Source organism: Aspergillus eucalypticola (assembly GCF_003184535.1).
Source record: "Aspergillus eucalypticola CBS 122712 chromosome Unknown BO83scaffold_27, whole genome shotgun sequence".
In the NCBI taxonomy this organism is placed as follows: domain Eukaryota; kingdom Fungi; phylum Ascomycota; class Eurotiomycetes; order Eurotiales; family Aspergillaceae; genus Aspergillus; species Aspergillus eucalypticola.
This window is the reverse complement of record NW_020290301.1, coordinates 238,831-263,513: the sequence shown is the minus strand read 5'-3', so window position 1 is coordinate 263,513 and position 24,683 is coordinate 238,831. Positions and strand designations below refer to the sequence as shown.

Below are 24,683 nucleotides of genomic sequence, written 5' to 3'. Positions count from 1 at the left end.
TCCGGAATTTTAGTGGTGAACAAAGTATTCACCATCCCCAAATATGGAAGTGCATCATATAACGATACCCTATCCAGTTTGCACCTTCCATTGTAGCAGACTGACAGATCCTCCCCGTCGAGAAAAAATCGTTCGAATATCACGTCAAAAAAAAACATATCGTTCACAACAGTTCACAACACAGCACCGATTGATTTATTCTTCCTCGTACTTACGGCACGACTGTCAACATGCCTCCCTTCCCATTATTATTCCATTCTCCTAACGATTGGACATCGAACCAACTTGAGGATTTGAGACTAGTACGGCATTTTAATGCCTCTCTCGACGAAATACTTGGAGATGATCATCTTCCCAAGGATGGAGATGAAGGTTGGACTTGTACATTTTCGTTCATAGTTGTCTTGGAGATGCTCACATATGGCAGAATTCGAATTGCTCGCCATGGAATTTGCCGAACCGACAGAGAACGAGTTAAAGAATCTTTGGCGAACAGCAACACGTGCCCGATACAGGCGCAACATTTTCCTGCCGGTTTTTCGGCCTCTATGCGAGATGCTCAACTCCGATGTTTTCTTCGACGCGTCCAAACAAGCCGTATTTAGCTTCATGGAGATCATCTTGCGCCGCGTGCACCTGGACGAACCTCTGTAAGTAGCTGGTTACCCTCGCCTCCACCTGGTGAAACTAAGATGATCAAGGCAATCTTCACGTATCCATACCATGAGCTTTGAAGTCACGGGCATCCGAGGTGAAGTCGAGTGTGAAGGGGTGCTACTCAATTGTTCTATGCCACATTCTCCATTGGTAGCGTTTTCGGTCAGTCTCGCTCCGTCCTAAGCGTGCGACATGCACTGACACGTCTTGATAGGTTGCCAAGGATGGTGACTACAATTTTAAAGGCCAAGTAGCACAATTGTTACTGCAAAAGGCGGTGGCATACCAAAGGAACCTGTCTCGTAGAGCCTTTGTTATCTTTATGGATAGCACAAATCTTCAGCTTACTATGGCAGACCCACCCCGCGAATACTTAGACGCTCTCTTGCATGGAGAGCGCCCAGACAAGCGCCTCCATCTATATCACTCGGAGTTTTACAATCTTTGCAATCGCCGTCGACGGAAGGAGGCATTGAGGGTTATGCTCGGTCTTGTCAGGCTACTTGATGCAGATGGACTGACAAGAAGGTTGCCTTGAGGTTTTCCTTCCTTAGTCTCGATGCCGAAGGTAATAATTGTTATTCTAGTCTGAATTAGTGTGTTTAGGAATTCACCTCTCGCTTGATCATATAAACCACACGTTCTGGCGTATTTCCCTGACAGGAGACTAACCCGACCGCTATCAGCTACCTATGCCCACCCAGTGGCGGAAATTCAAGTAGTTTTTTGGGAAATATTTTGTGGAGAAGTGCAAAGTACAAATGCATTCAACTCTCTTTGGTATGCGGTAAAGTCGGCAATGATTGTCCAGGCATCATGCGCCAACTTTGCCCGATGGCGCTAAGCCCTGCCATTGACAGCACTCTGACTCGTATGGTAAGGTCCTTCTGATGTGACATAATATGGCCGACGGACGAGATAAATACGTTTCCCTGACCCCGCTACCATGGATTTCTTCCAAACTTTCTGGTCTCCTTCAGACTTACCCAGCGTTCCCCTGAGCAAGATTCCCAATTTCTCTTTCAACCAAACTTTTATGCGTACCATGTGTTCCAAATCTAATTACTCAACCCCAAAATGGTGGAAAGAGGCGGTGGTGTATCAAGTGATTCCCGCAAGCTTCAACTGTGGTAAACCTACAATCAAAACCAATGGATGGGGTGACGTGACCGGTATTATTGATAAGTTCCTTATCTGAAGAGCTTGGGTGCTGATATTGTATGGCTTAGTACGAGTGAGTTGGATCAGTTCTGTCTTGAGCGCAGCTATAGTATGAAGAACAAATGCCTGACACCTTCTCACGCAGTCTAGATGTCCCCACAAGTCGACATGGGCTACGATATCGCAGACTACAAACCATCCCCACGCATTCATTTCATAATTCTCCAATATGAACATAGACTACACTCCGCTGTCCGTCCTGTTGCTATGTCTACATGAGGTATGCGAATTGTAATGCAGCTCGTCATTTCCGAGCAAGTACACTGACAGATTTCGACTCGAAATTTCACCAGCCGCGAGCGAATACTTCCGCATTTCAATCAATGCAGCGGCTTTTCTGCTAAAAAATCGCATTAACTGCGACAGCATGAACACTGAGTTAAGAGGATATCTGTTTGAGATGTTTTACTACTCTTTTGCCTTAGCTCGTTTCTCTTTGGGTTCCAAACTATTGATCGCACAAGCGGATGCTATCTTCGCCTCCCCATCAATCATCCAATGTAAACCTCAGTCTTTATTAATCGCCGTTTATCGTATATACCGTCTGTCTCATAACTTGCAGTCAAGCAAATCTGCCGACGTGTTTTCCGTACGACAGGAACTTTTGCTGTTGGACCAAGAATTAATGGCCTGTCATAGCCATCTCACTCATGATACTACTATGGACCAGGAGCATCTCAATGATGTCATTACATCGAACCTGTACAGTTTGGCATGCCGCATCCACATCAGGGCACTTTTTCCACCACATGGATCTGACGACAACGACACAGTTCACTCTCTGGTGGATGAGTTCATAAACAACTTACAGCATTTGCCTCCGCACTCGCCTTCGCACAACATACTGTGCTGGCCACTAGTTGTTGCGGGCCTGTCCGCAAGAAATTCTGCACAACAACGTATCATCGTTGCAAAGCTAAACAATATACACGAAGAGTGGAAGTCAGCCGTCTTCTCAAAAAGTGCCGATTTCCTGCGAGAACAGTGGCGAAGGGATAGGGATATGAGACGCAAATTGCCCATTACCAGTGGCTACGAGGATTCATTTACGTTAGATGGGTTGACATGGTATCAATGTCCTGTCATTCTGGCGTGACTCGTCTGGTGAAGTGGGTTATTTTATGACGGTATTAAGCTTCATTTCACGCGTAGTTATCTTTGCGAAGGACATGTATCGTGGACATACCGGGAAACCACCCCGAGATTGCAGTGTAGATAGTTGTGTACTGTTTGGGAGAATAAATGCACCAATGTATATAATTTCAATATCCAGTATGCCGGCTGTCAGAATATACATGACTACGCTGTGAAAGTTTTGCGGTAGTGACTATACGAGAAGACAGATAGTAGCAAACTTCATCCAAAGAAAATGAAAACAATAGAAGCCTCATCATTAGTGTAATCACTGCAGTGGTACTAAGCGTACCCAAGTAGACTCATGCCCGCATCATTATGTTTGTATTTCGAGTGGTTGCCATTCTGCAGGAACCATCACGCCGGTATGCCGTCTTTTCCTATTGGAGATTATGGCACAGATTCTGCAGGTTCCGACCGGCTGAACTGACCAAGTAACTCATCACCAATACCATGCACTTGTCGAGGTCTTGAGTAAACGACTTCACAATGTTTGATCTCTCTCTGGCGGTCAACCCGGCATTAATGACAGCATGATCAATACCGGCCTCTGTCAGAACGGCGGAAACGTAGACCTCCTCATCGGGAAAATAAGTCCAGACGAGTGATTTCTCCTGCTCCAGAAACACCTGGTCTCCAATAATCGGCAAAATTGCTCGCATCTTGGGGGCGCCCCGCATCAGCCATTCAAGGCCGCCTGTGTCGAGTTCTATTGCATCCCCATCGCCATAGTTGAGTGAGACCTTGGTATAATGATGCTCTTTGATTCCTGTGTAAAAAGCCTTTTACGGAATTCTGGCTATGATTGATGTCATCTATTTTTGACACATGAGTGGGTGAGTAATATACCAGATGAAAAGCATTCAATCATCGAGTTGGACCTGTAGTATAGTGGCAGTCCAGAAGGCCGACAGCGGCATACATTTTTGTTTTGTAAAGACGTTCTGCAACAGCCCCGTCCGTTGTGCTTTTCCGTTCATGCAATATTTCTAGATTCGGATGCAGGGTTGTATATCCAATGCCCTGATCTGTTGAGTCATCACGTCATCTGGTTGAGAACGCTTAGCCAATGAGTTTCACATCCCGACGTTGTCTGGCTCTTCACATGACGATGGCATATCGCAGTGATATATGTAGGTGTCAGCTTGAGTTGTGTTCCTTGCATGCTGAGCACAAACGCCTCCTCTTCAAGCCAAGGTATGAATCCGATCTCTTGCTGCTTTTCATCGAAATGTGCGGTGCCAGAAGTGGGCCGCCTGACGGAGTCCGTATAGGGCCATCTTTAGTAGGTAGATTAGCGCTGGTGGTCGTTCATGATACCCAGTAGGTTACTTCATATAGGCGCTTCTGCCTTCAAAATTGAGCTCCCAGGTAGGTATAAATGATACCTCACTGCTCCCAGAGGTGATTCTTTATCGCTACGTTCGTCCTGATCATCTTGGGTGCGATTTCGCTGGCCACGGGCGTGAAATATCCGTCGTAATCGATGTCTAGCATCTGGCGGTTCCCATAAACAACCCCAAGGTCTGTGCACTTCTCACCCTGTCCAAAGTGAGCCCTGTACTTGATCGCTTGGTGGATGTATGTTTTGCCAGTTGAAATGGAGAATAATCCATACACCGCGACGCATGGCCTTCGTCTATCGACTATCAGCCAAGAAAAGTATGACCATCTCTGCGTGTCTCGCATACTTTCATCAGCTTTTGTTCGCACACTTTGTAGCCAACGCTCAATGATAATATAGTCTGAGGCATCAATCATAAAATATAATACTGCCCTGAGTTCAAAGTCGGCATGTGGGAAGGTCTCTCATCTGAAGAGTAAGTCTTGGCTCTTGGGTATGTTTTCTCCTTATCTTCATCGCTAGAAGCTGATAGTTCGGGTAACATGTTCTTCGTGATCATGGGGTTTGGTGTATCAGCCAGGAAAGTTGGTAATATTTGTCGCAGTTTCCAACATTCTACAGAATTTTGTCTGTTAGCGTGATATAGACATAGGAGTGTGTGATCGCATACTGATTAAAGACTCGAAGTCGATACACCATGATGAAGCTTCAGAAATGTATCTCAAAGCTCGATCTAGGAAGTCAGAGTATAACCATCTTCCTGATCTATGGAAGCTGGATGGTATGGCTTCAGATGAATATGGAAGACGAAACAGTGGGACGGAAGCTCCCTTTTATATAGGGGTTGCAAAGACAATGGGCCAGATGAATTCAGCGCCGTCTGTCTACAGTGACGCCTCATATGTTAATGTCACATTCATGGTTCCTATCACTTCGGCTTTCAGTGTGCAAAGGTGAAGTACTGTATTCCAAATTCACTCATTGAGTTTATCATCAACATTATCTTTAATGTTGAAGATCAAGTTGAGCGAAGTTGCAAATCACGAGTGATTACTTATCCAATTAATAGAGATATATATATACAGTATATTAAGTAGTAAAATGAGCCAAGCACTCAACGCTAGTAGAATTTTCATAAAATAAATTAATCACTAATGAACCAAGCGATAAGAAGATCAGACTCATGCATAGACGTATACACGTACTACCTAGATAGTCATGTGGTTGTTTCTAGGGGTTTCCCGATGTTGAGTAGGCAGGATCCGTGGGCATCTTAGGAAGACAGGAATCTTCCGACGGGCAGTACATTTACATCAATGTGCAAATTTCAAAGATCTATGTAATCTAAATAGTCTTGACTAGAAGAAAATCATCAGATTAAGAAGTTGCAATTCCGTTAGTAATTTCGTTAGTAATACGACATCGGGGCATTGTTCACTGGGCTTCATCGAGCTGGTGGCCATGAAAATAAGCGCGGGGAGTTAATTACCTAAGAAAATAAGGATAACGTGAGTGAGTCATATGGCATAGTCTAAGGCATCTCATCATCAAGTTGGGCTTGTGGTTTAGGGGTATGACGCTCCATTCGCATTGGAGAGGTCCCGGGTTCGATTCCCGGCGAGTCCATTTTTTGTTTTTCGGTCTCTCTGCGACGTCGCTCGAACGGATAGGCTGGGTATTGTTACCCGCGTGGAGACCCACTTAATTGACACACTATCTGACTTACTGAGCTACACACTACGTCGGAGTTCTTATGCTGCAATTTGGATCTCAACCTTCCTCGGCATTCTGTTATGATGGTTTGATGGGAACTTCGTTATGCCTCAAATACCCTTCCATCCAATCAATGGACCTACACTTGTTGAAGTACGTCCAATATGATATCTTTGGGTGCATTTCATTTCAAAGCCGCGAATGAATCTGCAAGTAATAATTATCATCATTTTCTTCAAGAACTAAATCTCAAATGTGACTCCTCATGTTTTAATATTGCTTGGTTCTAGCGAGTAAACAATCATGACTTATGAGTAGATGTTACTTCTGTCCAAATAGGCAGTCATAGAAGCGAGAATATCCAGCAGTCATTCAACGCCAAGTATCCAAGTTGTAACGCAAGATTAAGGTCGTCTCTCCAATCGAGGTATCAGTACCGGTAGGTATATAACGTCCAAACCAGAAGTTGCAACTCTAGAGTAGTCTCTCGACGCTTGAATTGTTTTTTGTCCGGGTGTGGTCTCTTTTCGCCCACGAGCGAAATCCTTTAGTCAAACAAAGCTGATTCTCCGCTACTCTACCCTCGTGTCCTTCAATTTCGTAATGTTTTGTTATCCTTATCCAGTTCTTTTCCTCTACTTCCACTATAACTAGAATTTTTCAAGCCTGCCATGTCCTCTCGGTCGGGATCCTCTTCTCTGACATCCGCTGCTCGGGCCAACGCAACTAGTCTAGTCAAGGTCCATTGCATCTCTAAGTGCTCGACAGAAGGGAGACGCCCCTTCTCCAGATCGTCTGTTGTCCAGGTCAGGATATCCCGGGACTAATCAGTTCCAGCTTTTCGCAGTTGATAGGACATGTTTCTTTCGTCGACGTGATAGTATCATTTCGTTGGTAAACTAATGACTGGTCTGCACCTGCTGTCAGGGTGTCACCATATGGTGATAAATACCAGTATGTTGTCCCTTCCTCAAGGACACAACATCGCTCGAGCGAAATAATTCATGGCAATGATATGGTGGTGGCTCGACATCCCAATCAGATAAACATGGTTCATCTAGTGTACTCCATAGCGGTCTCTTCTCAATATGCGTCTCATAAGATTTCACAATCTCAACTGGTAACGTGGCTTCCAATGATCGACGACGTCCATTCGAATCGGGCGTAGAATACGACAAAAGCATGTCGACAAGATAGGCTCGCGAGAGAAGACACGTAGAGAATGGTATGAGATATCCGTTGCGAGGCATGTGTATAGGGAGGCGTATGGATGTTGTGTAGTATAGCCTGTTGCCGCTCCGATGCTCAGTGACACAGTCCTCAGGGGCTGGCTCATGCCTGAACCATTGCGTATATGAGATATCCTCTGATCGCATCGCGATAGTTTCGACATATGCTTGTCGGTATTGCGCCTCATGACGCTTGAGCCGTTTGGCACTCGGCCTTGTCGCTAAGAATGTTGAAGCCTTGAGCGTGCAATGTAGGTTTCGTAGTTGAGGAGGCTTCGCTTCTCCCGCTGCTTCGAAGCGAAGCGGTATGGTAAGATATGCGTCGAAGGAGCCATTCGAAGAAATCCCAAGACAGTGCCCCTGCGTCAGCTGTGCGGAAGGCCCTTCCACATATAATCTGCACGGAGAAAGCGATGCTTTGCTCTTCACGTCCTGCTTTGGGTTGTGTTGCAATGATACAAAGGTCTGCAGGCTTCGTGGGAGGTGGTTCGACTGATGCGCCGGGACGAATCGTATATCTTCAATAGAAGTAGTTGTTCTCTCGTTCTTGCCATAGTTCGCTCTATGGTAGGAAACCGTTGCACGGATAGAGTACGCAATCCGACATAATTCCTGAGACAAGTTGGCGAACCGCAGTGTTGGCGGAAGCTTAGCATGCCGGTGATCGGCCCAACCATTGCTCTTTTCTTGTATGCAAGACCCGAGGGGCACTTCCTCCGGAATAACGAAACAGAATGGATAACTGTCAGGTCTTCCTGGGACATGAATAGGCGAGTCAGGAGTTTCAATGGGTTGTTGAAGCTTCAGAAATGTGTGGCAGGCTGTAGGTTCACGGAGCTCGGTAATTGGCCGCGGTAGAGCTACTCGGGATGAACCTAGCACACATTTAGATTAGATAATTTGGGCAAATAGCAGAGGATTAGATGAGCTGCTTACCTTCGAATGTAATTTGAATATTGTTAACATTCGTTTCATTGGGCGCAGTCACCGTCACTGTGCCTTCGATGAGGTCCCATGTTGTGTAACTTGGTCTAGGATCTTTTATTGTGATTTTAATTATGGGAGCATGAGATCTTGCTGGAAGCCACTTCATGATTGAATGCAATGACAAGTCCCAAGAATATGCAAAATTATCAATTGAAAGTTTAGCAGATTTCTGTTTCCCCGTACTGCTTGCACTTATACTATTTAACGACGACTCTCAATGATTCGGGACCTAGTGCCGGGCTCGCTGGGTCCCGGAGTCGGGGTCTTTCCCGGGCAGGTGTGTTCGGTTGCCAATCCCGAAGATGGGAGCTTCTTTTGCCCCATGTCCCTAGTTACCGAAGGAATTTATTCCACTTCAAAATTAAGCTAGGGCCTGGCTAATTTTCTAATGCAAGAATTTCAGGGGTCCTTTTCCGGTCTTCTCTCGTGGCCACTTACAATACGAGCAATGCAGATGTTGACTAGGGTTGGTCAATTACTAGGAATCTCAAGACGGTATATTCGGGTACCGGTACCCGGGACAGGATTGGATTCCCAATACTGCATTCGAAGAACCGGGTAGACAGGTCCACCACCTCTCTATAGGCCGAACATTTCGCTGGGACAGGATATCCAACGAGTAACGTGTTTTTTCAAACCATTGTGGGTCCAGAACAACTGACGGCTACTGAAAGAAGGTGCTACTTTCTGACGTCCCCGGTGACATCATCTAAACCATCGAGAAGTTTGTCTTTTGTAATAGTAACATCGTAATATACAGCTTGGAACTAGACCCACCTTCATTGAGGCCTATCAAACTCCAATTCGGCGTCCACATTTCCAGGAAACAAGAGAAATGCATCCGGCACAGGCCATATGCTAGGCGGCGCTGCAGTATCCTCGGAGCCTGGAATCGCGGCAAAGGCATCCAGTTCTTGCGGAAACGAAGAGAAAAACCCGTCAAATGAAGGAATACTGCCTGGATTGTTGGGCGACTCAACTCCTGCAGGAGGTGAAAAAGCTTCCGAGTTCAAAGGACCTAGGCGCCAGAGCTTGGCCCATTTCTGGAATTGGTCATAGCCTGTCTCAGACGAATCTCCTAGGGGAGATCGCTCGCCGAGACCAAGCTGCTGCCGAGCACGCTCAAGCGCTTCGATTACTGCAATCTCCGACCGAGCCGACTCCAACCCTACACAGATCTGGCGGATCAGGCCCAATCCTCGCGTTAGGGCGCCACCTATCGGTTCTGATGACCCGCTGAGGAGTTGCGCAATCAAGGCCAGCAAAGCTGTGCGGCACGAACTGAACTCTGTGTATGACACGCGTGCGAGTCCGACCGAGTCATGCAGCAGCTGACAAAGGTCAATGATTCTTATGGCTGCTCGTGTGCAGTTTCGCGAGAACGCCTCGATTAACTCTGCACGACCACCCTCTTTTTGTGATCCATATCCACCGCTATCCGCGATCTCATTTTGTAGAAAGATAAAAGGCCGGCCCATGTAAATTAGTGCGGTAGCGTAGTTTAGCTCAAGGTGCACATTGGACCGAAATAAGGGCCCGGCTGGATCAAGGTCGCGGCAGTGCAATGTTTTCGGGAGCGAGTCCCACCACCTGCTCTAGTCCATCCTCAGGTTGCATAGTTGGTGCAGATAGGCATCTTGACTACGCGGGCATCGTCGCAGTCGTAAAATAATCTGGGCCACTTTCCCAAGCTTCTTTGTCAAGTGGATGGCTGCCGTGACATTCGGTAAATTCGAGATACCGCTGGGTTGGCGCAGCTCAACCAGGTCAGCAGGCATGTCGGCGTCTGTTTCAAAGGGAGATACGGATACAGGACGCCCATGGAGGATGCTGATACGGCTGTGCGACTGTGAGCCCGGTTCACACGACGTAGACTAGTGCCTCACCTTTCAAGGGAATACGCTGTCCACCACAAACGGTTCCGCCATTCCACTATCACTGGCGAAACCGACGGCGCAATATGCTTTCGGTGCATTCCATTCTGGATGGCCATTTTGATAGCCAGGCCGTAGTACGTGTAGGCCAATCCTGCGGTATCAATCGGCAACGTATACACACCCAGTAATAGAAAGGCCTGCACAGTCTCAAGCGAGGCGGTGGTGATGAGATCAGGGATCAAACGACACGAGAACCGATATAGATCCATCCCGATGCGATCGTCAGGGATGTCTTCCGAAAAAGGAGGCTTCTCCGTCGAGGAAGTCTGCATGTATGCAAATTGAGTGCCAATCGCAAACGTCATTAACAGTGTACAAATCCAACCCGCATCGTCGATAACAAGCGGCCTGTCGACAGAATAATAGTAGTTCATCTTCTCCCGAAAGACTGTCTCGGGGAAATAGAAATAGTTCGTCTGTGCATGCTCGAGAAATGTATTGGTGAGGAATTCGGCAACAGGACGAGGTGGGAAGTACCCTATAGCCAAGGCGACACACGAACTGGCCGATTGCAGACCAGTAGCGCGAAAGAATCCATCCGAGGGATTCAAGCCCTGAACGATTCGTTAGCGGTGCGATGGCTGGATGCGATTTAAGGAGTGCATGCATCATTCTGTCCTTTAGGAGTGCCCAAGCTCTGTAGACGTCGACGGATCATTTTGGAGAAATTCCAATGCGATAATTCCCCTGAATAGTCTAATGCGAGGCCAGTTAACGGCAATCCTTATGCACAGTATCTTGGACATACGCATGGTGTTCGTGGACAATGGCTCCAACGAATAGCTCTCGGGTGTCTGGTCTTCATCCTCCACCCCTCGCGTCTCTAGAGGAGTTCCACGGTACCGTCCGCTTTCCAACAAGTCCGCAGTCTCCTCCAGCCGAGCGGGATTGAGCGAGATGTCCTCGCCTAGGAAGTGACGTATAATGCGCTCCATTTGGAACTCACGCTGCAACGGTACTGCGGACATACCTGTCGGCTTGGGTCGAGTATCTTCGAAGTGGCAGGTGCGCTTGTATTGTTGGCAGCGTGCGCAGGGTGGACCGCCACCATGGCCTAGAGCTCCGAGGCCTGATCAGTCGACGGACGAGGAATGGCAAGTGCACGAGGTTATAACGGTGAAAGTACATTTTTCCTTGTGTTGGCGACAAGGCAGGCATCTGATAGTTCAATCAAGAGTCAATGACTGTTTTCGTGACTAGATTGCGACGAGGAAGCATACGCGCGCGCGGCTCTCTTGCGGAGCGCATCAGGAACTCGCGGTCGTCTCTGGCGACCAGGCCGACGGGAGGGTGGGGAATTCATTGTAGGGGCAGTATGGGAAACTGCCCATAATGCCTGAGCTAAAAATTGTGAGTCATTCAATTAATGGAGACAAAAGAAGCTCCGTGAAGGAAGGTAAGAAAGCGATGACGGAGAGATAATTAGCGGAATGTGGGGGGTGGATGGATCCCTGGCAGAAGGCGTGCGGCGGTCAAGTCACATGGCCGAAGCTTCCAGGAACAATCAGGGAAGTTATCTACTGTAGCTAGAATTTTTACCATCATTTTCATGCTAGAATGAATTGGGCTGAAATTCACATGTTATTTCTGCGAGATTACATTCCTTGATAGGCGAAATCGTGTTAATCGGTCATTGATCGGATTCGAGAACCGAGCATAATGTGGAGCAGTTTACGGGCGCGCAATTAAACTGCCCAGCTCAGCATGAGATCTACACTATTCTCACTGATAATGTACTGCATATATACCCTGCTTCCTTGATAGCAAGCACATACGACCACAGGGTGTGGAAAATAGGGCTTCCCGTCCGCTCAGCCGTACTCAAGCCACACGCCGGGAGGTTAGTAGTTGGGTGGGTGACCACCAGCGAATCCCTTCTGTTGTATGTATTTTTCTCTTTTTGCTTTTCCTTTTTTTTACCCAATTTTCTTCTCTATCTGGTCTAATAAATGAAGTTTTCATACTCAAAGACTCAGTCAGGTAAATGGTGAAACAGCGGCGATTGTTCTGGTCCCATCCTTGGCACAGCGATGATGATGTTACCGCTTCTTGCATCGTCCAGGATGATGTGCATTAACAGAGCGCTTCTCTTTCGGGCGGTCTCGCCTCTTTAACTCGATGTCCTTGAATTGCTTCTTGAAATCCACCACAAACACATCCACAACACCAGGGCCACACCCGAGAGCCCAAGAATGAAAGGCTGCAGAATCTGGACCCCTCTGGCTTCTGCGACTGCACCAATCGCCGATGGCATCAATGCTGCTCCAGCCCCTCCGATCGCCGAGGCAAATCCGATCGAGCTCACGTGCAGTGATTGGGGAAGCAGCTTGGTGGCCACTGCAATGAGAACCGGGAATAGAGGGCCAAGGAAGAAGCCTTGCAGGGAGACTGCCACTGCCGAGACGTTGAAATTTGGCACGAGCCAGAAGATGAAGCCGAAGATTATCGCCAACACGGAATATAGCTGCAGAAAGTGAGCATGAGCTAAGACCAAACTCACTGATCAGGGTGGAAAGGGTGAGAGGTGACATACTGTAACTGCCGGTTCTTCGCCTATCATCGGCGTAACAAATCCGAGGAAAATGCGGCCACAGGTGATGCCCAGCCAAAATCCCGTAACAGCCATGCCGCTGGCAAATGGGCTACCGTGGCGTACCTGCATCATGAAGACGACCGTCCATCCGCCCAAAGCGACTTCAATGCCAACGTAAATGAGCAGGAAGAGCGCGCAGATCCAAGTCACCCGAGCATAGGGCTGTTGGAAAAGAGCACGTTTCAGGCTACCATGTTCACTATCATCGGGGTCATCGCCGGCTCCTCTAGTGATCGGTCGATCATCCCAGAAGGCGATGGTGCAGACAACAGCTTCCAGAGTAGCGCACACAGCCTATATCCATATGAGCAAGTTGCGGAGGTAGTAGACATCGGAAAGCGGTACCATTATAGTGTAAAAGTAGAACCACGGAACATTGGCCTTAGTTACCAGTCCGGACACGATCAATGGGCTTAGTACAGCTCCCAGTCCATACAAACCATGAAGCATCCCCAGTAATTCATTCGAGCGAGACAGGCTGCTTATCCAAGCGTTCCATCCCGAGTCTGCTAACCCGTTCCCGAACCCAGACAGCACAAAAGATACCACAACGATAGGGAATCGAGGATGCAAGGAGACGATGCTAAACGTTAGCAAGTGGCAGGCTGCTGAAATGTAAGCGATACCGCGACGGCCCACTTGGACGTGAATTTCGCTGTTCAGGAGTGCCGCAAGCGTGTAGCCACAAATGGGAGATAGGAATAGAAGCGAAACGGTGCCGTGTGAGATGTCGTAGTATTTTTCAAGCTTTCTACTCAACAGCTTATCTACAACAGGATGGCGAGATTGCACTTACGTAGGGAATCAAAGGCTGGACGATTGTTAGCTTCAATAACGGCAAGTCTGTTCTTCTCTACAGTCCTTACCCCATATGCTGCATCACCCGCCCCCATGATCAGAAATGTCCAGAAGACAGCTAAAACTTTGAGGACATTGGAGCCGGGTCCCTGCCGCCGTTTACTGTGGCCCAGTGGATGCTCAACATCATCTGGGTGAGGGTGTTGAGGTCTGTGTCCTAGCAAGGGGCTGTCGACTGTGGACATTGCGTTGCCCTCCAAGGAGAATAGATTTTAAAATTGGATATTGAGACTGCGTTAATGGAGCTAGTAAATCCTGGTTGTGGTTTAGGATACACTGATGCTGGAGAGTTGGAAATGTTGAGGTGATTTGTTAGTCTAGCTGGTTGGCAAACTGATAACCAACCCCGCAGACCCTCTAATAAGCGCCCGTGCTACGTTACCACGCATTAATAATTGAGTGGTTGGTTGATTGATTGGCGTGTCATGCAGCATGGATCCACTACTAGTACTGATGGGATGCCGAGATAATTAGCGCGAGTAGGGCCAGTTGGGGTCTCTTACGAGCTGCTTTCTTTGCCGTGATCAGATCTACATCAAAACAAGGTTATCCCGCTGATCAAAAGTCTTTTTGACAATGTATGAAGGTATGAAAACATGGCCCAGCCGGTTCCGAGAGAGTTGAAGCAAATATTTCACGGAAAAGGGATAATCACGAAGGACATGACTTGCCATCTTGCGCGGAAGAGAGCGGTGTATCGGTCAATGAGACTAAGAGTCGGTGTAACAGAGACACTTTTTGCCCACCTACAGATCACTGATATTGTGATACCACGAAGCATGAATGTATTTGAATAATGAAGCGGCATTTGTAGTAATTTGTAATTTGGCCGAAGACAGATCCTCTTCACCACGCTTATACATAATCTGTGTTGTAGTGATGCTTTTCTGCGAGCAAGTCCCGATGGCTGCACCACATGCAAAACCAATTTATGACAGGATGGCTTCAATGACTCTCTTGCAGTAGACAGTCATTCAGGTAACTGCGTGGACACACAATCATAGCGCAGTGTGCATTCGACTCTTTGGATGTCATAAACATAGAAGCAATCATGCCATTTATCCACATACCCCAAACCAGTTTAGGCTTCTAATTTTGCACTCGGTACTGCAGGGACTGTATAACTGTGGGGACAGCAATTATAGATTTATCCACCGGCATTCCTGGACCCATATTCTCCCGCTCTTACGAGAGCATCGAGTAAGCATCACTAAATCATTATGCGATAGATTGGCAGCAGCAGAAAGAGTCCGCGTCTCCACTTGCAGGCACCCGCGTCTGACATGCCGGGATTTGGCTGGATGCCAGACTCTCGTCGGAATAACCCTCTTTGGGTCTAATGTGGTGGTCTCATGTAATTTATGCAATGTGAGAGACTACAGTGCAGCAGATAAGGGTCTAAACAGCATGATGAACACCGGTATCAGAAAATTAACAACCAATAAGAAAATGCACATGGTACTGTTTCATATCCCTATCTGCCATCTCATCTCATTGGCATGTACAATGCTTATGTGAAGTTCTCACTGTTAGTATTCGAAGAATAATCTTGAATGGTCCTATTATGGATATTGGGAGCTTCAGAACTGCCTTGTGATTTAGTATGGTTTTGAGGATGACCCTAAATATATAATACTAATATATGTCATATTGACAGGGCTTGGTGCTACAACGTGAAGTAGCCACAAGTCTATCCCGACCTGTACGAAAACCAGTCTACACTATTCTCAATTCATATTTTCTAGTGACCTAGCACCTAGTAGCTTTAGTAGCACTAAATACGGTCATCATATGGCAATGATCTAAAAAATCAATTAAGGTCTGCCAATTGAGGCGGTGGTGGGGCTCCACCGAACTAAGTGGACGCTCATCATAGTGACGTATCCAACGATCGATCTACGTATAGTGTACAACACCAACATTAATTTTTATTTATTGTTCTCTTGTTTCATTACCGCTAGCCTGTCTGGCTATTGTGTAGCTAGTGTGTCGGGTAGAAGCTCGCAACTGCTAGAAGAGTCAATTTGTCGGATCTTTTTTATGTGGGAAGTCAAACTGTCAAAGGAGGTACTGCCGGCATCAAATAGGTCGAAAGGAGAGATATTTAAAAGATATTCCAGAGGCGTTTGTAGAGGAATTGAGAGATTGTACGTACTACTATCAGGCAGGACATTATATGCAGCAACTGGTAATCACCGCACACTTGGAAAGATGAGCCTCAATCCAGCCCCAGAACAACTGCCCCGCCCACTTTACATATCTATCCATCTTTTTAAAATAGGATCTACTCTCAGAATCGTCCTCAAGGGAAAGTTCTGATACCCCCACCCCGCTACATTCATAGCGCTCGACAAAGCGGCTAGAGCGTTGATTGATACTATCGATGTATAGTAGCATCAGTATGACATACTATCTTAAAGAATATCATCAGTTTACACAGTATGCGGATATAGATCATCTCGTAATTTGCGCTAGGTACGTATGAAGTCTCCACCTACCTTGGAGATGGCTTCACGGATTACTATTTTCGGAAGTGATCGGGTCGCCACCACGAACTCTACCAGATCAGGCCCACAGACAGTTCATCTCATTCATTGCAGATGAACACATGTTCATAGTCATGATGATATCAATTCAGTCGACGATCAAGTACATAGAAACCTCTGGCTAAGCATATAAGCCACGTCTTCCTCTAACTTCGACGGTCCAGTGATTCTACCAGACAACATCTAGCAACATACCACCACTGAAACCAGTATACTATTATATATCCGCACATTCACATTCACAATCACAATGGGCCGCACTTATCGTACTCACCACCCCAAATTCGCCCCCGGCGACACCGTCAACTTGCGCAGTTTTCGCCGCAGCCTGCCCTTCCAGCGCGATGACGAGGGTAACATCACCGGCTACGACAAGCTCCTGAACGATTCTCGGAAGAATGTCGAACACTACGATTCTTCCGGCACCCTATACGCGAATGCCACGGAAGCACTACAGGGTGACCGGTTCTACGTTGAGCAAGGTGACAATGGATACCGGTTCAAGGAGACCGAGACGGGAAAATATCTAGCGCTGAAGGGACAGTATGTAGTGCCCTCATTCCTACCTTGGCATGACACAAGCTGACTGGTATTTCTATTAGTTGGATTGGACTCGATGATGAGGGAACAGATCTCTGGTTCGAGGAGTGGCCAAAGGAGGAGGGCAGGTATATCATCACGCCGAGAGGGGACAATATCTATCCTGGTGATGGACCAGGATATCATTTGTGGTTGGAAGGGGCGCCCGATGCGGTGTTTCGGAATGGTGATGATGATCTGAATGTCAAGGGGGAGGGGCAGCATGCGATCTTTTGGATTGATACTTTGGTGGGGCTGTAAGCGTTTGAGCTTCCTTCTACTGTAATAGAGAGGTACTCCATATCATATCATACATGAGAGATGAAACATGAGCTCTGCAAAGAGACTATGAGGAATGATTACTACAGTTCCATATGTGATCGAACATGTACCCGTGTGATTAAATGACCACTAGAGATACTCCCGAGCATCCAGATTGTAGGCACAGTAGCAAGATTAGTTACTCAGATATAGATTAGGTTGATAATCATATCACGAGGGCTATAGACATCTGGCCAATCAATCCATATATTTGTCTACAAAAATCTGATACAATACTATCAATGTATTGCAATGGATGTTATCAGCCTCCTCTGGCTACCATGAGCCTAGAAATAAAATCTGCACTGAAAACTCTATCTTACCGGTGTCATGTTTAGAGAACAGTGATGTGGACTCAACAGGCTATAGTGAATGACCACAAAGTGATAGGACGAACGTGGAATTCGTTCCCCCTTGCAGAAAATAAGTACATAAATAAATCATGGACATGCATACTAACCAGCCTCACATGCGTTCACACCAGCCACGATGATGGCGTAGGCAACAGCGTTCTTCCAGAGCCGAGGAGAGCGTGAGACCCTAGGGGATGGTGATGGTCCGGGGTGATTGGATGACGCGGGGGAGCTTAGGTCGGTCCCGCCAGCCTTAAGGGGCGCTTCCAGGCCTTGGCGCTTCTACGCGAGGAACAGCTTTGGGGAGAGCGCAATTTCATCCTGGAGGAGTGACCAGTAAGCGTGTCCCCAGTATCCCTGCCGGAACTCTTGGCGGCTTGGCTCAGTTCTCCTGAATGAGGAAAAATGAGAGAAATGGCAGGTAATCTGACCCAAGTGATGCTCCACTTTCCCGCCCGACGGGGCAGGGTGTGCTTGGCGCCACCATCACTATAAGCGTACCTAGTTGTTCATTGCGGTAGGTTGCGGATGCGCCCGCCCGAACTGGCAGGCCCATGGAGTACAGAGGTGTGTTGTGTTACCTGATCTGGGTTCAATATGTATCTATTCTTAGCGCCAATGTTGTCTTCCTCACAAGCCAATACTTTGGGCTCGGCACGGGGATCTTCCATGCTCTTTCTCGATGGCTGATTCACTTTCATCTGAGCGCATATCCAATCGCACCCTCGGCGGTGGATCGCACCCCAGCAAAATTTGCAGGGCCAAGATCCGCCAGCTCGCCTGGTGTCTGTCCGCAGGGCTGACGGACTTTGGCCAGCAATGCGTCTGCCTGCCTGGCGCCCTGAGCGGATTCCGTGGATTCCGGCTATATAACTCCTGAGCTCCCCCGCTGGTCTACTGGCCACCTTTCGAGTGACCCCATACAATACCTTCTTTTGTCAAGATCATAGAACAAACAGAAATACAGCCATGTCCTACCAGCAGCAACCGCCTCCCCAGGGATAGTATGTACCTTCCGAACACTATGAATGTTTGTCCGAGCTCAACAACTAACGCTGTCTGTTTCATAGCTACCCTCCTCCTGGTGGCCAGTACCCTCCTCCCCAGCCCATGCAATATGCGCCTCCCCAACAAGAACCCTCCAAAGACCGTGGCTGCTTGACCACCTGTCTTATCACAATGTGCTGCTGCTTCCTTTGCGAGGAATGGTGCGAGTGCTGTCTCGAAGCCGCCGAATGTTGTTGTTGTGGTTGTTAGTATCGTGATGATGGCTTTCGTTTAAATTTCTTATGTGCAAGGCGCTGTGATTGGGATTATACCTGGATCGACCGCACTTGGGTGATTGCATTATACTACTGTCTATACTATTTTATATGTTACCATGTCAATGATCATTGTTTTCTGTGACTCATGTTGGTTTCATGCTTTGTCCCCATTACTACTAACTAGAGTACGGATTGAACTCATTGACAAACACATTCCGTGGCTTGCTCAATGAGCTGGGTCCTCTCTTCAGGAAAGCTCCGTCTCCTTTGCTGCCGACAATGCCACTTGTGTCGCGGTTCCACACCATCTGTCCGCGGAGGATGGTGTATCGAGGCCAGTTGGTGAACCCCATGCCCTCAAACGGCGTGTAGTCGATATCGTGGTGCAGCATGTCGTTGGACAGTTGGAATGGTGTCATGACCGACGTGCCGTTGGAGGCAGCCTGTTCTGGCGTGGGATACCAAATCGTGAGATCCGCGTCAAAACCGGGCTGAATTGTTCCCTTCGTGCTCCCAAGTCCATACAACTTGGCTGGGTTCGAGCTGGTCAGCTCGACAAACTTCTGGATGGATATGCGCCCGGTGAGAACACCGCCGCAGAACATCGTCGGCAGTCGTGTTTCCAACCCGGGCAGTCCATTGGGGATCTGGGTGAAGCTAGACGTGCCCTTCTTCTTGCCGAGGGGGTGATCAAATCTTCCTGGTCAGCAATCATCAACATAATCAGATGTGGTACTCACTTAGATGGTGCGTGGTCGCTGGAGACTGTCGTGAATGTTGAATTGGCCAGACCCGCCCACATCGCCTCCAGGTCCATGGGATCTTCTCGCAATGCTGGCGAGCATACACATTTGGCCCCTTCGAAGTTCTCACCCTTTAGCCGCTCACTCGTGAAGAACAGATAGTGAGGGCAGGTTTCCGCGTGGACTGGCAGCAGCCGCGTCTGAGCCGCTCGCACATGTGCCGCAGCCAGCTTGGAGGACATATGCACAATGAGGATGGGGACATCAGCCAGCTCAGACAGAGAAATGACGCGGTATGTCGCCTCGTCTTCTGCAATATTGGGACGCGCCAGAGCGTGACCATATGGTTCGGTACGGCGGCGTGCTTCCAACTTCTCCGTCATCCACTGGATCATCTCATGATTCTCGGCGTGAACCATGGTCGTCATCCCCAGCCGGCGGGTGGACTCCATGACATCCAGAATCTCGCCATCCCCAAGTCGCATTGGTTGATAAGTCATGTATAGCTTTACAGAACTGATACCACTGCTGACTAGCACTGGCAACTCTTCATCGAGGATGTTGGGGGTGGGGTTTGTCAGGATGAGATGGAAGCCGTAGTCGCAGTACGCCTGGCCGGTAGCCCTTCGATGATATTCCTCGACCACGGGAAATAAACTCTCGTCAGTTCGTTTTTGACTCGCAAAGGCTAAAACCGTCGTTGTACCTCCTGCGATAGCTGAGCGAGTCCCTGACTCCCAGGTATCGCCAGTTGGAGAGTTATCCTGTTGCAGGTGCACATGGCTGTCGACACCACCAGGCGTCACGTATGCGCCCTCTGCATCGAGTGTTGCTGCACTAGGAAAAAGTGCAGGGAGATTCCGTCCAAGAAGGACAATCTTGCCGCCGGAGATGGCGATATCCTGGTTGGGGACTACATCGGAGGCAGTCGCCTGCTGGTGTGAGCTATTTGTGTGTATGGTAGCTAGAATTGCACTCACAACTGTAGCATTGATGATAATCAAGTCGATTCCTGGAGTAGCTTTCATTGCGACGACTGTTTTCCTGCTTTTCCAGAGTCGCTCACCTCATAGAGAGACTCACGATAATAAATCACTATCGTTTTCACCTCCACCTTACTAATACTACTGGAGGTCATCGGATCGGCCGACGATAAGATTGACTCCCAGATAGCGATAGGGTCTACCCCGACCTTCCTATTCAGGCCGGCTCAACAACGATCACGCGGAAATATATCCGGACAAACCAAGAAGTATATCTGCACCTAGTATTAGCCCAATACCGAGGGATACGGTATCAACCTCAATTTACCCCTCAACACCTCCCCATCACAGGTATACCACACAATCATTGACCATCATGCCTCGCACCGTCCGCCTCGCCGCCGCCCAAATGGGCACGACCAACAAATGGTCCTCTCGCGAAGAAACCTTGAATCGCATGATCCTCCTCCTCAAGGATGCCGCCACCCAAGGAGCAAAACTCGTCCTCTTCCCCGAAATCGCCTTCACGACATTCTTCCCTCGATATCTGATCCTTGACGAAGCCGAGATAGAAGATTGGTTCGAACACGGCGACATCCTCACTGCGCCGCGCACCAAGGCACTCTTCGATACCGCTCACGACCTAGCGGTAGATATCATCGTCGGCTTCGCGGAAGCTACCGACACAGGCGAGCACTTCAACAGCTGTGTGTACTACCACGCCGCGACAGGGTCAATTCTCTCCAGATACCGCAAGGTCCATCTCCCCGGTGATGTGGAGCCACTTCCCGATCCGAAAGCCGTGAATCAGCTTGAAAAGAGGTATTTCAAGCCGGGAAACCTGGGATTCCAGGCATTTCGCGTACCCGGACTACTATCCCCATCACTCTCACATCATCAGGAAGGCGAAAAGGACGCAGACCCCATCCTCGGAATGATGATCTGCAATGACCGCCGCTGGGCAGAATCCTGGCGCGAATATGGCCTGCAAGGTGTTGAAATCGTCGCCTGTGGATATAATACCAATGGCTATGCGCCGCAGTTCTGGGGCCAGTCGACCGATATGACTCCCAAGGAAGCGGAGGAGTTGTCCCTGTTTCATCATAAACTGGTCATGCAGTGCCATAGCTACACGAATGCGTGTTTCAGCGTTAGTGCTGCACGCTGTGGGCTTGACGATGGGGAGTATCCCCTCATCGCGGGGTCGAGTATTGTTGATCCCGAGGGGAGGATTATTGCCGAGGCGAACACGAAGGGGGATGAGGTTATCATTGCGGACTGTGATTTGGGGCTTTGTCGCGCGGGGAAGACCCGTACGTTTGATTTTGCGAGACATCGCAGGGTTGAGCATTATGGGAGGATCACGGGGCAGACGGGGGTGGTGGAGCCCCCGTCCACTACCAGCTCGAATATTATCGTCCCAAAGACGGAGGAGAAAGGGAAGATAAGGGTCCTCCTGATTAACCCCAACTCCACGCCCTCCATGACAGATACTTGCATCTCAATGGTGAAACCGACCCTCCCACCGGACGTGGAAGTTGTCCCTTTCACTGCTCCCATCCCTGCCCCATCGGCAATTGAGGGATCCCTCGATGCTGTTCTGTCCGCTGCCGCTGCCGTCAGGGCTATTCTGCCTATCGCAGATCAATACGATGCATTCCTAGTTGCGTGCTTTAGCGATCATCCGCTTGTTTATGCCCTGAGGGAAGAGCTATCCGTCCCCGTGATAGGGATCATGGAGGCTGGGTTGATGGCTGCTAGGACAGTTGGAGGGAGGTTCGGGGTTGTGGTGACTTCTCAGAGGTCAAAGGTTATTCATGCCGATGCGGTGAGAAAGTTCGGAATGGATAGGGTGTGTGCCGGTGTGGAAGCATGTGGGATGGGGGTTTTGGAGCTGGATAAGGGTGGTGCTGATGGCCGGAAGGATGTGGTTGGGGCAATGTGTGGTGCGGCAAAGAGGTTGGTGGATGGTGCTGGTGCGGATGTCATTGTCCTGGGGTGTGCGGGGATGATGAAGTTGAAGAAGGCGGTGGAGGAGGCTGTTGGAGGTGATGGGGATGTGCAGGTTGTGGATGGGGTTGTGGCTGGGGTGCAACATCTTGTTGGGTTGGTGCGGATGGGAGTGAAGACTGCGAAGAAAGGAGTGTATGCGAGTTCTAAGGTGGGGAGGTTGGCGAGGGGACAGGAATATCTGTGATAGCAATTTGTTCCTTTGTAGTTTAGAGTTGAAGTAGCTGTATTGGAATGATAAACTATCTAGTGCGATATCCAATCTATTGTGCAGCACTCTCGACTTCCTTGGTAGTCACCTCTACTCCCTCCCAGATACCTCCCTCGTCGTCATCCACCGCTACCGGCCAAACTTTGCAAAGGCCCCAGTACACCCCTCCTGATACGAGAATACTGACCAACCAACTCAGCGAATACAGATACACTGCGCCGACCGGCACGCCACTCTGCCCACAGGCATTCGCCAGACCAGGCAGATTCGGTGCAATCCCGCAGAGGAAGGCCGCAAAAGCGCGGAGGTTGAATCCCCGCGTAAAAAAGTGCGTACCTCGCGGATCATAGAGAGAGTGAACGCGCAGCTGTCGTCTCCGGATGATCCAGTAGTCCACTATAATGATACCGGCTAAGGACCCGAGGAAGAGAGAATAGCCGCCTAGGAAGGATGAGAAGGATGCCGCGCTGGATAAAGGTTAGACTTGACCGTTTAAGGGGAAGGATGTCATACTCTTCCTGGATGTACCACGGGCAGCTCAGAATGCTGAGCACCGCGCAAACATATGCACCTCGTCGTGCGTTGATGTACCGGGGAAACCAAAGGGATAGGTCATTCGAGAAAGACACACTATTCGCAGACAGATTCGTCCCTACGGCCGCCAGAGACCAGCACAACGCGGCGAAGAACTGCGCGGCACGGTTGTTCCACAGTGCAGCCACTTGTAGCGGGTTCCAGGTCTGCACGCCATAGATAATCTCGCTGGCAGAGGTGACTGTCGCACCCAGAACGCCGCAGAGCGAAACTAGAACTATCAAACCTAAAGCTTGCGTCCAGATAATTTGGCGAGGTGAGTGCGCGTACCGCGTAAAGTCGGGCATATTCAACGCAAGGGTGGCTTTAGGGCCAATAGCGCTGGTTACGCATTGTAGAAAAACCACTGCCACAGGTGTCCCGTCGGTAATTTGGCTAGGTTTAGAGAAGACGGGACCGAATCCGTGGGCAGTGGCGACGGCCCAGATAAATAAGGCCAGGCCGAAGATGGGCATGATGACCATCTTCACTAAGAAGAGATAGCGGAGCTGAGGAATGTTGAGATATAAGAGTGGGAGTTGGACGATAATGGCTAAAAAGAAGCAAAGCAGCTGAGCGGAAGTTATAGGCCCCGAACTTGGGAGATGGTTGGGTAGATGTTCGAAAGATGGCCAGATGGCACTTATCATCGACGAGATGCATTCTCCGGTTTGGTAGGTCTGAGTGCCGAACCAGATAATGGCGACGAGCCCGCGGACTGAGTTGGTCAGACAGATTTGGTCGATAAATTGAGGATGGCTTACTGAGGACAGCAAAATAACTCCCTCGCATGCCGTAGCTGGCACGGGTGAGGATAGGAAAGTTGATGCCATATATAGAACCCACGTATCTGTTTCTGTTAGATGGCTCTCTGTGATTGTCTGGACACCAACCCATCGAGCACCACTGGGATGTACACGAGCATGTGGCCGATAACCACTGCCGCGATCGCCAGACCCGCGTTCAACCCTTTCGACACCGATGTGGACGTGACTGGTCGATTAGTGAAATTCGTTTTTGCGCAGAGGAAACCTACCCTGGTACATGCTGATCGAAAATGCTTCCGAAATCCAAAAACCTGTCAAACTGACCCATCCCCAAGTCCGCCGGGCTGAATTCCGTGGAATAGGATCCAGATCGGCATTGGAGTCGACTCCCGACACCACCTCCCCATGTTTGACTTGTAGCTGCTGCTTCAGACCCATTGTGCGCGTTGAATGGGCTGTTGAGGTTTCGGCAAGGGGCCGTTATTTGAGGCCGCTTCCATTCTTGGTGCAGATAAGAAGTCGGATCGGCCGATGATAAGTGACAGGTGTGACGAGTCAGGGAAGCTGCGTGGCCACCATTGGGACGCGGGATTGCAGTTACCGGCGCTATCGGGAGTTAATCTGGCAATGATATCAAATGCCGCTCAGACTGCCAGCC

At 48.9% G+C, this 24,683-nt stretch overlaps 11 protein-coding genes and 1 non-coding gene across 12 annotated transcripts; 6 read left to right on the top strand and 6 right to left on the bottom strand.

Moving 5' to 3' along the window:
• Positions 1-230: 230 nt before the first annotated feature.
• BO83DRAFT_401939 (uncharacterized protein) lies at positions 231-1,195 on the top strand (the record flags this gene model as incomplete). Its single annotated transcript, XM_025533497.1, is given in 4 exon segments — positions 231-391; positions 411-650; positions 702-819; positions 872-1,195. The coding sequence occupies 4 exon segments, from the start codon at positions 231-233 to the stop codon at positions 1,193-1,195; spliced, it is 843 nt and encodes a 280-aa protein (XP_025384528.1).
• Positions 1,196-1,482: 287 nt separating this feature from the next.
• On the top strand, positions 1,483-2,258 carry BO83DRAFT_120148 (uncharacterized protein). Its single transcript, XM_025526011.1, has 4 exons — positions 1,483-1,829; positions 1,887-1,891; positions 1,969-2,098; positions 2,172-2,258. Exons 1-3 carry the CDS (start codon positions 1,604-1,606, stop codon positions 2,095-2,097), a joined length of 360 nt encoding a protein of 119 aa, XP_025384527.1. The 5' UTR covers positions 1,483-1,603; the 3' UTR covers position 2,098; positions 2,172-2,258.
• On the top strand, positions 1,964-3,159 carry BO83DRAFT_419983 (uncharacterized protein). The gene is made up of 2 exons (XM_025534905.1): positions 1,964-2,098; positions 2,172-3,159. Exon 2 carries the CDS (start codon positions 2,246-2,248, stop codon positions 2,972-2,974), a length of 729 nt encoding a protein of 242 aa, XP_025384526.1. The 5' UTR covers positions 1,964-2,098; positions 2,172-2,245; the 3' UTR covers positions 2,975-3,159.
• Positions 3,160-3,392: 233 nt separating this feature from the next.
• On the bottom strand, positions 3,393-3,936 carry BO83DRAFT_392111 (uncharacterized protein; the record flags this gene model as incomplete). Its single annotated transcript, XM_025532925.1, has 2 exons — positions 3,393-3,781; positions 3,894-3,936. 2 exons carry the CDS (start codon positions 3,934-3,936, stop codon positions 3,393-3,395), a joined length of 432 nt encoding a protein of 143 aa, XP_025384525.1.
• Positions 3,937-5,911: 1,975 nt separating this feature from the next.
• On the top strand, positions 5,912-5,983 carry BO83DRAFT_t223. The gene has a single exon. It is a non-coding gene; the product is annotated as a tRNA-Ala (tRNA).
• A 510-nt stretch (positions 5,984-6,493) lies between these two features.
• On the bottom strand, positions 6,494-8,392 carry BO83DRAFT_368012 (uncharacterized protein; the record flags this gene model as incomplete). Its single annotated transcript, XM_025529796.1, has 2 exons — positions 6,494-8,174; positions 8,236-8,392. 2 exons carry the CDS (start codon positions 8,390-8,392, stop codon positions 6,994-6,996), a joined length of 1,338 nt encoding a protein of 445 aa, XP_025384524.1. The 3' UTR covers positions 6,494-6,993.
• A 673-nt stretch (positions 8,393-9,065) lies between these two features.
• Positions 9,066-11,615, bottom strand: BO83DRAFT_410885 (Zn(II)2Cys6 transcription factor; the record flags this gene model as incomplete). Its single annotated transcript, XM_025534262.1, has 7 exons — positions 11,444-11,615; positions 11,350-11,381; positions 10,972-11,277; positions 10,831-10,919; positions 10,173-10,777; positions 9,969-10,125; positions 9,066-9,881 (listed from the first exon to the last, which is right to left on the bottom strand). Exons 1-7 carry the CDS (start codon positions 11,524-11,526, stop codon positions 9,066-9,068), a joined length of 2,088 nt encoding a protein of 695 aa, XP_025384523.1. The 5' UTR covers positions 11,527-11,615.
• A 529-nt stretch (positions 11,616-12,144) lies between these two features.
• Positions 12,145-13,975, bottom strand: BO83DRAFT_368008 (MFS transporter). The gene is made up of 5 exons (XM_025529795.1): positions 13,683-13,975; positions 13,613-13,627; positions 13,162-13,563; positions 12,757-13,110; positions 12,145-12,687 (listed from the first exon to the last, which is right to left on the bottom strand). Exons 1-5 carry the CDS (start codon positions 13,857-13,859, stop codon positions 12,334-12,336), a joined length of 1,302 nt encoding a protein of 433 aa, XP_025384522.1. The 5' UTR covers positions 13,860-13,975; the 3' UTR covers positions 12,145-12,333.
• A 2,495-nt stretch (positions 13,976-16,470) lies between these two features.
• Positions 16,471-17,060, top strand: BO83DRAFT_368005 (uncharacterized protein; the record flags this gene model as incomplete). Its single annotated transcript, XM_025529794.1, has 2 exons — positions 16,471-16,763; positions 16,823-17,060. The coding sequence occupies 2 exons, from the start codon at positions 16,471-16,473 to the stop codon at positions 17,058-17,060; spliced, it is 531 nt and encodes a 176-aa protein (XP_025384521.1).
• A 1,854-nt stretch (positions 17,061-18,914) lies between these two features.
• BO83DRAFT_320923 (hydantoinase/dihydropyrimidinase family protein) lies at positions 18,915-20,509 on the bottom strand (the record flags this gene model as incomplete). The annotated part of the gene is made up of 3 exons (XM_025527831.1): positions 18,915-19,434; positions 19,479-20,413; positions 20,462-20,509. The coding sequence occupies 3 exons, from the start codon at positions 20,507-20,509 to the stop codon at positions 18,915-18,917; spliced, it is 1,503 nt and encodes a 500-aa protein (XP_025384520.1).
• Positions 20,510-20,794: 285 nt separating this feature from the next.
• On the top strand, positions 20,795-22,674 carry BO83DRAFT_381416 (carbon-nitrogen hydrolase). Its single transcript, XM_025531983.1, has one exon. It carries the CDS (start codon positions 20,841-20,843, stop codon positions 22,659-22,661), a length of 1,821 nt encoding a protein of 606 aa, XP_025384519.1. The 5' UTR covers positions 20,795-20,840; the 3' UTR covers positions 22,662-22,674.
• Positions 22,675-22,737: 63 nt separating this feature from the next.
• On the bottom strand, positions 22,738-24,463 carry BO83DRAFT_368000 (nucleobase cation symporter-1 family protein; the record flags this gene model as incomplete). Its single annotated transcript, XM_025529793.1, has 5 exons — positions 22,738-23,152; positions 23,199-23,976; positions 24,023-24,108; positions 24,152-24,251; positions 24,295-24,463. The coding sequence occupies 5 exons, from the start codon at positions 24,461-24,463 to the stop codon at positions 22,738-22,740; spliced, it is 1,548 nt and encodes a 515-aa protein (XP_025384518.1).
• Positions 24,464-24,683: the final 220 nt, after the last annotated feature.